At 50.0% G+C, this 12,326-nt stretch overlaps 5 protein-coding genes across 8 annotated transcripts; 2 read left to right on the top strand and 3 right to left on the bottom strand.

Moving 5' to 3' along the window:
• Nucleotides 1-1,129: 1,129 nt before the first annotated feature.
• PV06_07507 (uncharacterized protein) lies at nucleotides 1,130-3,551 on the bottom strand (the record flags this gene model as incomplete). Its single annotated transcript, XM_016408761.1, has 7 exons — nucleotides 1,130-1,822; nucleotides 1,901-2,057; nucleotides 2,116-2,333; nucleotides 2,387-2,459; nucleotides 2,511-3,273; nucleotides 3,328-3,487; nucleotides 3,540-3,551. The coding sequence occupies 7 exons, from the start codon at nucleotides 3,549-3,551 to the stop codon at nucleotides 1,130-1,132; spliced, it is 2,076 nt and encodes a 691-aa protein (XP_016260515.1).
• Nucleotides 3,552-3,964: 413 nt separating this feature from the next.
• Nucleotides 3,965-7,972, bottom strand: PV06_07505 (the record flags this gene model as incomplete). 4 transcript variants are annotated; one of them, XM_016408757.1, is made up of 8 exons in its annotated part: nucleotides 5,009-5,272; nucleotides 5,324-6,059; nucleotides 6,107-7,020; nucleotides 7,068-7,405; nucleotides 7,465-7,569; nucleotides 7,624-7,694; nucleotides 7,742-7,853; nucleotides 7,920-7,972. In XM_016408757.1, 7 exons carry the CDS (start codon nucleotides 7,970-7,972, stop codon nucleotides 5,673-5,675), a joined length of 1,980 nt encoding a protein of 659 aa, XP_016260511.1. In that variant the 3' UTR covers nucleotides 5,009-5,272; nucleotides 5,324-5,672. The 4 variants fall into 4 exon arrangements, with proteins under 4 accessions (XP_016260510.1, XP_016260512.1, XP_016260513.1 ...); XM_016408756.1 differs by having other exon boundaries at nucleotides 3,965-6,059; XM_016408758.1 differs by lacking the exons at nucleotides 7,742-7,853; nucleotides 7,920-7,972 and having other exon boundaries at nucleotides 3,965-6,059; nucleotides 7,624-7,715.
• On the top strand, nucleotides 4,056-5,530 carry PV06_07506 (uncharacterized protein; the record flags this gene model as incomplete). Its single annotated transcript, XM_016408760.1, has 7 exons — nucleotides 4,056-4,275; nucleotides 4,326-4,667; nucleotides 4,735-4,805; nucleotides 4,876-5,178; nucleotides 5,230-5,280; nucleotides 5,338-5,409; nucleotides 5,459-5,530. The coding sequence occupies 7 exons, from the start codon at nucleotides 4,056-4,058 to the stop codon at nucleotides 5,528-5,530; spliced, it is 1,131 nt and encodes a 376-aa protein (XP_016260514.1).
• Nucleotides 7,973-8,922: 950 nt separating the features above from the next.
• PV06_07504 (uncharacterized protein) lies at nucleotides 8,923-10,598 on the top strand. Its single transcript, XM_016408755.1, has 4 exons — nucleotides 8,923-9,121; nucleotides 9,233-9,289; nucleotides 9,418-9,515; nucleotides 9,611-10,598. Exons 1-4 carry the CDS (start codon nucleotides 9,070-9,072, stop codon nucleotides 10,511-10,513), a joined length of 1,110 nt encoding a protein of 369 aa, XP_016260509.1. The 5' UTR covers nucleotides 8,923-9,069; the 3' UTR covers nucleotides 10,514-10,598.
• A 10-nt stretch (nucleotides 10,599-10,608) lies between these two features.
• Nucleotides 10,609-11,710, bottom strand: PV06_07503 (uncharacterized protein; the record flags this gene model as incomplete). The annotated part of the gene is made up of 1 exon (XM_016408754.1): nucleotides 10,609-11,710. One exon carries the CDS (start codon nucleotides 11,708-11,710, stop codon nucleotides 10,880-10,882), a length of 831 nt encoding a protein of 276 aa, XP_016260508.1. The 3' UTR covers nucleotides 10,609-10,879.
• Between the last annotated feature and the right edge of the window lie 616 nt (nucleotides 11,711-12,326).

The following is a 12,326-nucleotide window of genomic DNA, read 5'->3' as shown; positions in this document are numbered from 1 at the left end:
TTCCCGTCGCTGATGACCACGGATTCGTTCGTCTGGAGAGACGTGCGCACTTCCTTGACCTCTTCCAAGCGCTCAAGTGCCGCGGTGACTGTTTGCACGCATGCGGAACAGGTCATTCCGTCGATGGACAGAATTGACGATGTTTGGTCGTCCGTTTTACCATGGTTGTAGGCCGCTGGCTTGTCCGTAGTATCTCGTGCACCGTCATCGTGGCCTCTCTCCAGCGTGACGGTAGGGTCAAGCTCGTCGTTATACCGAATGCCCTGATCAAGATCCAAAAATTGACACGTTTTGACCAATTGGCCTACGCAAAATGTTGCTATGTAGCAACAAGCCATCTGTGCTTCACTCACATCCCTTCCTCTAGAGATACCTCAGTCGCTTTACCAATACCTGGATATACTAACTGCGCATTCTCGGTTCCATAGCCTCTCCGCGCGCCCCAGGGCTGGCGAGGAAGCATTCTGGAACTGATGAACCTCTCAAGATGACGACGTGTGGGCACGGCTTACTTCGGGCCGAGAGCTGGAGAGGCTGGAATCCTTTTACATGTCGTCGGCACAACGGGTGTGGGATGGTTCAGACGACCCCCTCAAACTTTAATGATAACCCGGACCCGCAATTGACGGTGTCAAGTTCCCCCTCAACTATGGTGACAGTAAAAGGGCCGCGTGATCAGAGGGAGACACTGGTCGCCAAAAAGTCCGGAATTGCAATGATGACAGAGTAGGCATGTTCATCTATGGCTACTACTTTGCAGCAATACCAATGCTGCCCTCCGATTCGGGACCATTATCTCGAGTGTCCTCGTCCCCCTTGCCAGAAGTGTTTGATATGGCCTTATGCAATGTGCTTTGCCACTATCTTGGTCATGTTATAGACAGTATCACAACTGCGTTGTATACAATTCATAAGATCAAACGCGTCCTTTGAACGACTTGACATGCAGTGAAATGATGGAAAGAATGCTATATCAAACTCATGTTTAAACTAGATAAATGATGCCAAACACTGTACTGTTTGCAAGTTCAATGTGACTCGGCATCTATGAAATGTTTTTAACTTCTTCATCTGTGTATTTTTTTCGTGATTCCTTGCACAATCCGTCGTCCGATATCATCATATCTAACTAAACCTGAGGCTTGATAATGATCTGAGTTCGTCCGTTGATTGCTAGCTTGGCCGAAGCCTTGCCTTCAGCATCAGCAACCAGAGAGCCGCCTGTGCTCAAAGAATACGACATGCCCGGTGCCAGGCGCTGGAAGCCCAGTGTGAAGGTACCAGGCTCTCTGCCGTTGTAGAGGACGAGATCAAGGTCCTTGCCAGTGTGGCTGTAGGCTTTGGCCACGAGCACATCGGGGAATGGTGCGTCCTCGAGCAGAGGTCCAGCCAGGACCTTGTGTGACGGTCCGTGGAGGGTGGCGTTGGCAAGATCGCGACATTTGATGATCCGGGCCATCAGAGCAATGACCTGGGTGGTAGCAGACAGGCCCTTGTTCCTGAGAGATCCCGACTTGGTCGTCTCGACGGGGAAATACTTCGAGTCCATTTGCTCCAACGCTTCTTTGCGCACTTTCTCGTCTCCAAACTCGGCGGCAGTAGCGGCAATGAAGGCCCGCAAGGGACCCTCGCCAGCTTTGTAGTTGCCGGGGTCCATCTTGTCGGCCCCCTTGAGACCATTGACAGTCAGGTTTCCATTATGGTCGTAGGTCAGGAACTCCTTGCGAATCATCGCCCAGTTGCGGTGCGCCAGGTGTGGAAGATACGCTGTGAGCAACATGGCATTGATACAGTCGGTCAAGGTGCCGCAAAGACCTGGAAGCTATTTTGCATCAAGTATCAGACTCAGTCATAAGACCTAGGCATAGGCTGGTCAAAACATAGACTGGTCAAAACTTACCGTCAAACCTGTAAACTCGCTACGGATAGGCAAGATGCGGCCATCTGTCTCGGTGAACTCTTCCTCGAGGGACTTTTCAAACCTGTTACGCAGCTTGTCGGCTAGATGCCGTCCCAAGACTCGGTCAGAAATAACGAGTCCGGCCATACCGGTCAAGCTATACGAAGAAGAGTCAGTATCACTCACTTCGTGTGCGAAAAACATATCCTACTCACTTGCAGAGGGAGTATGTCCAATTAGGCTCGCATGGATACAGACAGTATGGGTTCTCTGTCATATTTTCGTTCAGAGCATCTGCCAGACCTTCGAAATTTGTCTTGTAATGCTTGCCATCGTCGATGACAAACTCGAGGGCGTTCTTGTCCATATATCGTCGATCTCCAGAAGCTTGCGAGTACAGGCCAATGGCGCAACTCAAATAGCCTGTAACCATCTAAGGTAATATTGAGTAAATGCACACAAGTCTTAAGGAAGGTGTAAACGTACAATGTTATCCTTCTTGATGGGGTCCCAGTCACTCAATGTAAATCTGCCAAAGATAGATTCCCATTTCCAGTACCTGGATTCCGGTTATTGATGATGTCCTCCACGGGAACCAAGCGATACTTACGACATGATCCGCTTCTGAAGGCTCTTTTCAATGCAATTTTGCGAAGCTTTGGACAAGTAGCCGTGGAAACTTGGAGCATAGTGGCATTGATACAGGCTGAGAACATCGACAACGCCGTAGAGTTGGTACCGAACAGCACCGGTCTGGAATTGATCAATGACATCGTGGAAGCTGAAGTCACTCTTTGGGCTCAATCCTCGCTCAATCATGTACTGCATGTGGCGAAGTGTTTCCAGATCAAGCTCTCGGCTTCCAGGAGCAGGGGCAGGCTCGGCATTCGCGCGTTGATGTTTGACTGCATCGACCAGATACTTGTTCCGCTCTTGAGCCAAACTGTAGCCAGCAGCATTCAATTGTCGAGCATTGTGCATTAGCCACGCGATACCACCGTAGCAAAAGACAGCCCAGATGGTTCCGGCTTTGTCAAAGAGTTTGTCCTCGGCCAGCGCACCAGCGGCTACTGCAGAGCCGATCCATAGTGCAATTGGGAAGAAGATGCCGCCCATGGCAAACCAAATAAAGATTGTGACGGGAAACAGGACCAGGGTCAACAGGAACGCCCCCAGGGCTGGGATAGTGCCAACACCGATGAAGCCTGCCCCCGGGAACAGGAGGCCCAAGGCAGCAGCTCTGTATGCTGTGGATGAGAGGTTGTTGAACGACCAGAGGCCGAACAAAGACATGGCAATGTATTGATACAGGGTCCGACGTTGGTGGTACTTCTTGATCAAGCCCTTGCCAGCATTTGGTGGAATCAAAACATCTGATCGATCACAGTCAGTCAAGTCACGCCAAAGATAGAAGCCTGATCACGTACCTTGCAACTTCCAAGGGCCCCATTCGAAATCGCCAGTGCCAGTGTATGTCGACGATTTTGGAGCCTTAAGGTCACCATTGGCCAAGGCGACTTTGTTTGAAGGATATTCATCCTCACCAACCAGCTGCATGGGCCGTGGCACTGTTTGGATTTTGGTTTCCTAGAATTGAGATGGTCAGTTAACGATGCTCAAGTCGAGTAGGAGAACGCACAGTTGTCAACATTGTGAGATACGTTCAGTCTATTCAACTCTGCAAGGAAGCAAGTTGTAGCAGTGCCTGATGGACGCATATTTCACAATACCATGAATCTGCTTGGACTATATCGTTTGTCGATATTCAGAAGAGCGGACCACGGCCCGAGTTTGAGTGAGGGGTGCAAAGGCTAGTGTGGCCGAGCGTCTATCACTGGGGTTAAGGGGCAGGCGGCCTACTAGTATCTACTAGTATCCCGGGTGCCATGACTATGACGATTGTAATCTGGGGACGGGGTCGATCGGTCCTCGAGGACGATTGTTTGGGCAAAGTGGCTTCCACGCCCTGAGTATAATCACGGCCCGGGTACTCATAGAACACACTGAAGGATCAAGAAACAGAGGGCGGCACACGGGGGAGACCAACATAGTAGAATTGCATCGTAACCAAAATGGCTTTCGATATACAGGGACATTTCGTCTCTACTTTCGATATACTAGTGTTCGTCAAAAAAATTGCAGCATTGAAATCACCATGGCACCAGATCTTGCGAGAGCAATTGTTTGTCGACCTCCACAAGATGGACGTCGGCAATGGAAGCTGGAAGATATTGAGGTCTATACTCCGGCTGAGGGCGAAGTCCTTGTGAAAATCATAGCTAGTGGTGTTTGTCACACCGACCTGGGATGTGGCTCCTTTCCAGATGGAGTTGGCTTTCCAGTCCCTCCTTATCCCCGGGTACTTGGGCACGAAGGTGGGAATGGCCTCATTTGATTGTTGAGCATATGTTGACTTTGATCTCAGGTGCAGGATATGTGACTCGGGTTGGAAGGGGTGTCACAAAGGTCAAGCCGGGTGATTCAGTCCTTCTTTCCTTTGCATATTGCGGTGAATGCCACAATTGTAGAAATGGAGCACCTGGATACTGCGCCGAGTTCACCCCGCTCAATTTCTGTGGGAATCCCAAGGCCTTTGGCGCTCCCAACTCAAAAGAAAGCCATGGGATCGGAGGCTCTTTCTTCGGCCAGTCAAGTTTCTCAAATCTGACAAGAGTTCAGGAGGCTTCGGTCGTCAGAGTGACAGATTTGGTCAAAAATGAGGACGACCTGAAACTGTTCGCGCCGTTAGGTTGTGGAATTCAAGTCAGTGAGAAGCTTTTCCGTTGAGCGCTTCAAAATTCTAAGTAGCTGACGGGTCATCTATGTTCAGACAGGAGCGGGAACAATCACAGAGCTCGGTCTGGCCAGGGCGTCGGATAAGGTAGCAATTATCGGCCTTGGTGGAGTTGGTCTCGCTGCAATAATGGCAAGTTGAGAGATTTCAGGAGACTGGTTAGTGGCTAACTTGGAGACAGGCTGCAAGACACCGAGGATGTCGCACAATCATAGGAATTGATCGTGTCGAAGCGCGACTCGATCTTGCCCGATCACTCGGTGCGACGCACACCATCAATACATCAACAGTTGGGGAGGGACTCGAAAAGGCTGTTCGCGACATCACTGATGGCAGTGGGAGCACAATCACAGTTGATGCCACAGGTGTTGTTGCGTTGATCCAACAAGGAATTGAGTTCACTGCCAATCAAGGTAAAATGATCCTTCTTGGAGTCGCTCCTATGGATGCAGCGCTTCAGGTGGCTTTGGTTTCCTTCATGGTGGTAAGCGAATCTCCGTCGTTGAGATTGAACAAATCTGACCGTAGTGTGAAGACTGGGAAACAACTTCTTGGAAGTATGGAAGGCGGAGTTCGGCCTGCGGATGTAAGTTGATCTCCGTATAGTCGATGCGGTGATTCTGACTGACATTTTCTGATACAGTATGTTCCTCGAATGATCCAATGGTATCGCCATGGCGACTTTCCAATCGATAAATTGATCAAATATTACAAGGTGAGTTCAGCATCGAAGTTCCACGAATAAATGGTGATAATTTCGTCAGGTTGAGGAGTTTGAGCAGGCAATCCATGACATGGAAGAGGGTACGACCGTGAAGCCGATATTGCTGTGGTGAGGCGTGATCCGGAGACGTTGCCCGAAAAGCCTTGTTGTGTTTAGGATTGCGGAGAAGTGGTGTGAGGTGGATGGTTGCGAAAGAACAATTCGGCTGTGGTAGCACTCGCAAGCGATAATATCGAGTCGAAGGTTCTGGGGCTTTATCTAGCTAGTATGTTTGTGAAGCCAGGCTCAAGGACGTCTTCCCAAGCACTAAAAGCGGGATCGGTAACGGCGGGATCAAAGTAGTTGAGGTCGATAGGTGCGGCAGTAGGTTCTGGCATAAAACTATCCACGACGGACATGGCTTGTTTCAATTTCCAAGAATCGACGGTGGGATCCCACTGGTCAACGTTTCCCATTTGTTGGCACGCCTCAGGTGACGATGAGGGCCTAGCAGAATCACAGAGCCATCCGTAGTCAAGCAGATCCCAGATGTTGTCCATGCTAGAATCTGCAGGACTCTCACCAGGTGTTACTGCTATGGCTGCTGTCACAAGATCTCTGGCCGACTTGGGGTCCGGATCAAGCTGCATCAACACATATGCCTGCATCCGCTTAGAAACGTCAATATTGGTCCCGAGGATTCACTTACCATACGTGAATAATGTCGCCAGACATCTTGCCCATAGAGAAGGAAATCGAGCGAGCAATCGAAGAGTGTCTTGGAATTACTCGAGACACGTTCATCTTCGTGAAAGGTGTAAAGCTTATGTATTGTCGCAGCCACAGTGCAGGCGTAGGCATAGAAGCTCGCTAGTGAGAGACCTCGCCTCTGAACAACCCGTAGAGCCGACGTGAGAAGAGTTGCATGTTCCAATCCCTGCCGGAGAGCTTGCTTGAGAAAAGTGGCTGGAACCCTGGTTTTGCAGCCTTTGACGTGATTTCGTAATAAGAAAGGATGGTGCAGCAAGCATTGATTAAGGTGATATAGGATGGCTGAAAACACAAAGTGTCCAGCTCGCCTTTGGTCAATTGCATCGCCCGTCCCGTACCAACGATCCAGGGCTTCGGCGAAGGGTACCAAGTTGGCGTCGGAATAGGTTTCAAAGTCCAACAAAAGACTATAGATCCTGCTATATTCACTGCGGTTGTGCCAGAGTTTGTACTGGCTTCCCGAAATGTGTTTCTGCAAAGAAAATCTCTCGACTTTTCCCAGTGCAGATGCCATAAGAACCGTCTGTGCAAATTGGCTTAGGCTTTGGGGAATTTCGGAGTCAGGAAGGTCTTGTAGAGCTTGAAGTGTCCTCGGATTCGAATTTGAGTCCGTGTTCATGTTGAGATTGTCGGCTGGAAGCCGGACAGAACAGTCGCTGTCAAGTATTGTCGGAGGTCTGTTTGTACCACACGAGACGAGCCTGTCAAGAAGGTACACTGACCAGAAAGTTAGAACTCTCTCTTCTTGTTCTTCGCGACTTAATGCCGGTGGCGGGTCCATTGTCAGGTGTAGACTCTGTGCAAACCGCACACTAAGGCCAATTTTGACCCATGCGAGCTTATGCTTCCCGGCTTGAGCATGTCAGCGACATCACACGTATTGGAGAGAAGCTGCCTACTGGTAAAATCAACTACAGCCAGCATGTTAGTTGCTTGAACGACTGTAATGTCCAAGGCATCGTCTTCAGAGAAAGACTTTTCGAATATCTCGTCCCATGCGGACCGCGAGTATGTGTCAATCATGTCTTGCTGTTGACCGTGAAAGAAGGGGTCTTGAGAGAAGCGTGCTGCCATGGCCAAGACGGCTTTGAGAAGATAAGGTGGTACTTGGCCGTCTTGAAGCTTTCGTCGGAAAAACTGCTCTTCGAAATAGCAATACGGCTGGCTGTCGCAATATCGAAAGTATGCATCCGTTAGTGCTAGCACAATCGAAGGAGGTGGTAGAATGTCGACATCACTGCTCCCAAAATCAGTCCTGAATCACATCAGGGGGCCACGTTCAGAGGTGAGACCAACCTCCCATATCGGTCCCGCGAGTGAATCAAGGTAGGAAAAGATGGACGCCGATCCAGATTCCGGGCACCGGCGTCTGGAGGCCCTCCATTTACGGATGTGCCGAAACTGCAACGCGTCTTGTCAGTCGGTCAGGGCAAAGTCAAAAACAATTACACCTACTCAAGGCTGGTACTGTCAAGAGCACTGAGCTTTGATTCCAGAAGGGCAACCCTCGCGGCCAAGGTCATATCCTGTACCAGTCAGGCGTGTAGCGAGCACATATGAACGAGCTGCTTACAGTGGGGTAGCTGGCTTCAGAGCCAGGTCCCGAATTGTAGCAACATTCTTGCTTCAGGCGAGCGCAGAACGCGCAGGTCGGCTTCTCTCCGGAGCAACGGGTCTTCTTGCGCCTGTGTACGTAAGCAGCTGAGGTCAGAAGTGGTATGTCCAGAGCAGGAAAATCCCGCAAGACGTACCGGCAGTTTTGGCAAGCTTGCCGCACTCGTTTGGCGTCTCGTTCCTCGGTCATGTTGTCAGGGAGCTGTAACAGGAGAGCTCAGAAGGCTCCATCGACATGTACAACGTTCTGAAAGAGACTCGACATGAAGAAAGACCAGGTTCAGACTGGTTGAGATTGACAATTTCTTGCGACAGTGCGGGGCTAGACCGAATCCCTTGGGCAATAAGTGACGGCGGCCATGAACCCCATCCCGTGATAAAAACTTGTATGTACGGGGGTTTGGACAGTATGTGAGAGGTACTAACATCCCCGCACATCTACAGGACTCTAACAAGTACCCTGCACTGAAGATTTGCGGAGTAAGGATAGGTGGCCTCATACGGAGTACCTTTAGTTACAGTTCTCCCTATTACGAGTACTCAGAGTATGTTTGAAGTTTGTGTTGGCTTTCTCGATTCACCGTGGCTCATGAACCAATAAGCGGAAGTACGTACGAAAAGTACCTTGTCAATGTTCACTCGCTCGCTTATAGCCAGGGCTCTGGTACCTGTATATCCGGCTTTCCCCACTTGACAAACTCCTTCTCCGGACTAATTTTCGATCGTATTCGTATTCGTGTCCGTATCTTCTCCTCTCGGTGGACAAAGAGTCACAGGGCATAAAAGGCCAAGAGCAAAGGGCGCACTTGTAGTGGACAAGTGAAATAGTAATCGGTTTCATATATGCGGTTAAGTTCAAGTAAAATAAATTGATTTGGTGGCCCGAGGTTCGTCAATACCGAGATGCGGAGAGATATGATTGATCAGATCATGGAAGTCGCCAGTCGACCGACTCCGTTTCTATCCATTCCTCCGTGCTATCAAGAATCTACTACGTTTTGGTGAGTTCAAATATTCCATACCTCACGGTACCGGTTGCTATGACTCATTGTGATTGCCTCGGCGTGGGTGAAATTCGGATCAAATTTCACTCGGAAAGCAACACGTGCGGTGATACACGGATACCTGTCTAAGCAACCGGAGAAAGGTATATAAGTCGCCGGCCCTATGTGCGAGTGAGTTGGACCGGTCTTCGAGGACACGGGGGGTATCCAACCTTGCTTTAAGCAGATATTGAGCTCATATACTGTTGAACAACACTCTCTTCAAGTTTCGAGTACGTCAACCATGGCCCCCGACGAGGCTGAGAGTCCCTCAGTAGTGCTGTTCGGATATGACTGTGAGTACTACTGTCCTCCCCTATGGGGGCGTCATTCCACTGATATGCTCGTTCATACATGATGACTATTAAACCCTATGGTTCTAATTTCTAACCTTTTGAACGTGGCAGCTTCTCCGTTCACGCAAAAAGCAAGATTGGCGCTCCAATTGAAGCAGATTCCATATAGTGAGTTTGAGTAAAATTCCACCGGTCGACCCTCCATGTCAACAGAGGGAAGCACCGCCAGACGCAGAAAAGAGGGGAATGATGTGATGAGATGACTGACCAAACCTCTGATGGAACCGTGTGAATAGCATTTGTCATCGTCCCGTCAATGATGCCACGACCACTTCTCAGGGAATCGTTCAATCTGACATATCGCAAGATACCTGTTCTTGTCATTGGTAGGGAGGTAAACACCACACTATCCTATTCTTACCTACAACGCACTCGCCTACCAAATTTATCCTCCCCCTAGTTATCAGCCCACTGAATGATTTTCGATAGATCTACATCGACACATCTCTCATCGTCGAGGCACTGGAGCACTATTTCCCCTCCTCGCAAGGATATGGCTCTTTATATCCCGACCCCGTCGCCATGTACCGCCCTTTGATCCGAGGTTTGGCTTCATATTGGACCGACCGACCCCTTTTCCGCGTGACGACGGGTCTCATTCCAGCGACGGTGTGGCGAACACACTTTGGTACCGATCGGTCGAATCTAATCGGCCACAAGCTCAATGCCGACAAGCTCGAGCACAAGATTCCCGAGAATCTGAGTGTGTTGGATTTACAATTGAGCCTCGCTGAGCCGTTGTTCCAGACTGAAAAGAAGAAATGGGTGTTTGAAGGCGACAAGCCCAGCGCCGCCGACGTCGCACTGTGGTATCAATTGGACTGGGGCGAGAAGATCAGTCGAGGCGAGGGGATCGAGAACTTGACGGGCGGTGGGACGAGGGACGGTGATGGAGAGGGCACGGCGATTGTGTTCAACCCCTCTAGGTATCCTGGCGTGGTGGCATGGTTCGAGAGGGTGAAGAAGTATTTTGAGGAGTTGCCATCTACGGAGACGAGGGTGGAGAGCCGCGATACAAAAGGTGTGGGTGCAGTGATCGAGGCAATTAGTAGGTCGCAAACTCTACAAGAGGTTCCCTTGCTGCCGACACCATCCGGACCACACTTTGGTCTGGACGCGAGGAACGGCCTGGTCAAGGGGGTGGAGGTGAGTGTCGCTCCAGACGACACGGGAAGGGAAAGTCCGACGGTTGGGACGTTGGCGGCTCTCACGCCAGAAGAGATTGTCATTGTCCCGCAGAGGATTGACGATGGCCCTAGAGTTGGACAGGTCAGAATCCATTTTCCACGTGTCGGGTTTGTAGTCAGGCCTGTAGGTCGAGTGAGACTGTAGACAGGAATATGGATGGGAGGTGGTGAGAGATGTAACCCGTAGACAGGATTGAAATGTATTAAAAACAACGACCGTTCCCACTCAGGGCCCTACTGCGATAAGCGAGGGAGATCCAATGCTAGAAATATAATCTGAGCTCGGCTTGAATCTTGTAATACAATAATGTCCTGTGCATCAAAACACATCTCGAAACAATTCTTCATCATACCATGCATGGCCTTGTTGAAAACATAATGTCGTCAACACATTCTCCAGGCCTCCACCTATCCTTGTCCTGAAAATGGTGCTCAAGTCAAGAAAAACGGCGTCCTCCATGTTTCGTCCCTCCACATATTCCATACCTCCAGCAGTGTAGGTCGATCCAAGTCACGCCTTTGCAGTATTCGAACCCCTTTTTCCCGACCTGATTTCCAATTTCGGTGGTTTCCTTCTCGGTTTTGATTCTTCCGCCGTGTCCATTTGTACGTTACCTGTACTGACACCGCCATTCTTCTCCTTTTTGGTGTCATTCACACCATCTTGGCTCTCGTTGCTGTCCTCTTTCTTCTTCTTCGACCTAATCTCCAATTTTGGTGGTTTCCTTCTTCCATCCGTTGTCTTTTGCTGTCCTTCCCGTCCCTGACCTTGTTGCTGCTGCTGGACCGCGACTTTTCTCTCCTCCTCAATCGCGTCAACCACCTTTTCCGGATCCGCATCCTCAAACGGTTCCTCCTTCCCACCACCCAGCTTCACCCACGGCCCATGAACGGCACCGACGCCACTTCCCACGAGCATTCCCAGACCCGTACTCGGCACGGCGAGGATGGCCCCCAATACGGTCCCTAAGCCAGTGCCCAATCCCAGACCTGACGCCGCCCCAATACCACCTCCGAACCCCAAGCCTTGCCATGTTCCCGACTGCATCCTCCGGGCCATTTTGCTGTGCCCGTTGGCCTCCATTTCCTTGTCGAACGCCTCCCTCAACATCTCCTCGCGTTTCTTGGAGTTCGTCATGGCCATCGCCTTGGACTTGATGTCGTTGGCCGCCGATTGAGCCTTTTGGGCCTTTTGGAGGGACTCGATGGTTTTGAGCATTTCTTCTCTTGATGGCATGTCGTCATCTTGACCGGCCGGTGATACCTGGACATCATTGATGCCACTACCTTCATTGTTACTGTCACCGCCGCCGCCGCCAAATGCCGATTTTAATGCCTCCATTCTTCTTTTTGCTCTGTAACACTAAGCACTCAACCGAATTTACAAAAACACAAAGTAGTACAAGTAAACGCTAATGCTGACGATAATGCTGATGCTGATGTGCAGCTTGTGTAGAAAAAGGTTCACTCGAGGAACCTCTAATGCCGCTGTGATCAACCGGTTTCCCAAAAAAAAAGACAATACAAAGTACACATGACACAATACACACTTCAAACTCCATGTCGTCGTTCAAAAAGAAATACGAGAAATCGACGTCATTGTTTGTTCTGAACCCTGTTCAACAAGCTTGCAAGTTGGCTTGTCCAATCAACGATCTGTATCTGCGGAGAAGATCAAAAGGTGGCGAGGATTTCAACGACACATCTTGTCATTGCCAACGTCGTCCCTCTTTACAATCCACCCAAAAATGGAAGAACACCACGATGTGAAGATACTATTATCATTGCTCTCTATCAATAGACTACACATTCTTGGGCCAAATGGGCATACATCTCTCCAAAACCGTGGGTCCAAAGTCGATGTACAGCCACCGATGTGAACCAAGAACGTTTCCAAATCCTCCATTCACCAAGTTAACCACACAGACATATCCCGAATCAGTTTCCCCTCTGCAGCC

The sequence above is a fragment of the Exophiala oligosperma genome, assembly GCF_000835515.1.
Source record: "Exophiala oligosperma strain CBS 72588 unplaced genomic scaffold supercont1.7, whole genome shotgun sequence".
In the NCBI taxonomy this organism is placed as follows: domain Eukaryota; kingdom Fungi; phylum Ascomycota; class Eurotiomycetes; order Chaetothyriales; family Herpotrichiellaceae; genus Exophiala; species Exophiala oligosperma.
Note: the sequence above shows the minus strand (reverse complement) of the source record. Positions and strands in the feature narration are given on the sequence as shown.

Excerpts from the sequence above, each read along its gene's own strand:
- PV06_07504 (XM_016408755.1), top strand. The coding sequence starts at position 9,070 with ATGGCCCCCGACGAGGCTGAGAGTCCCTCAGTAGTGCTGTTCGGATAT. Across the intron at positions 9,122-9,232 it reads AGTGCTGTTCGGATATGACT|CTTCTCCGTTCACGCAAAAA; the intron begins GTGAGTACTACT and ends TGAACGTGGCAG. Across the intron at positions 9,516-9,610 it reads TTCTTGTCATTGGTAGGGAG|ATCTACATCGACACATCTCT; the intron begins GTAAACACCACA and ends GATTTTCGATAG.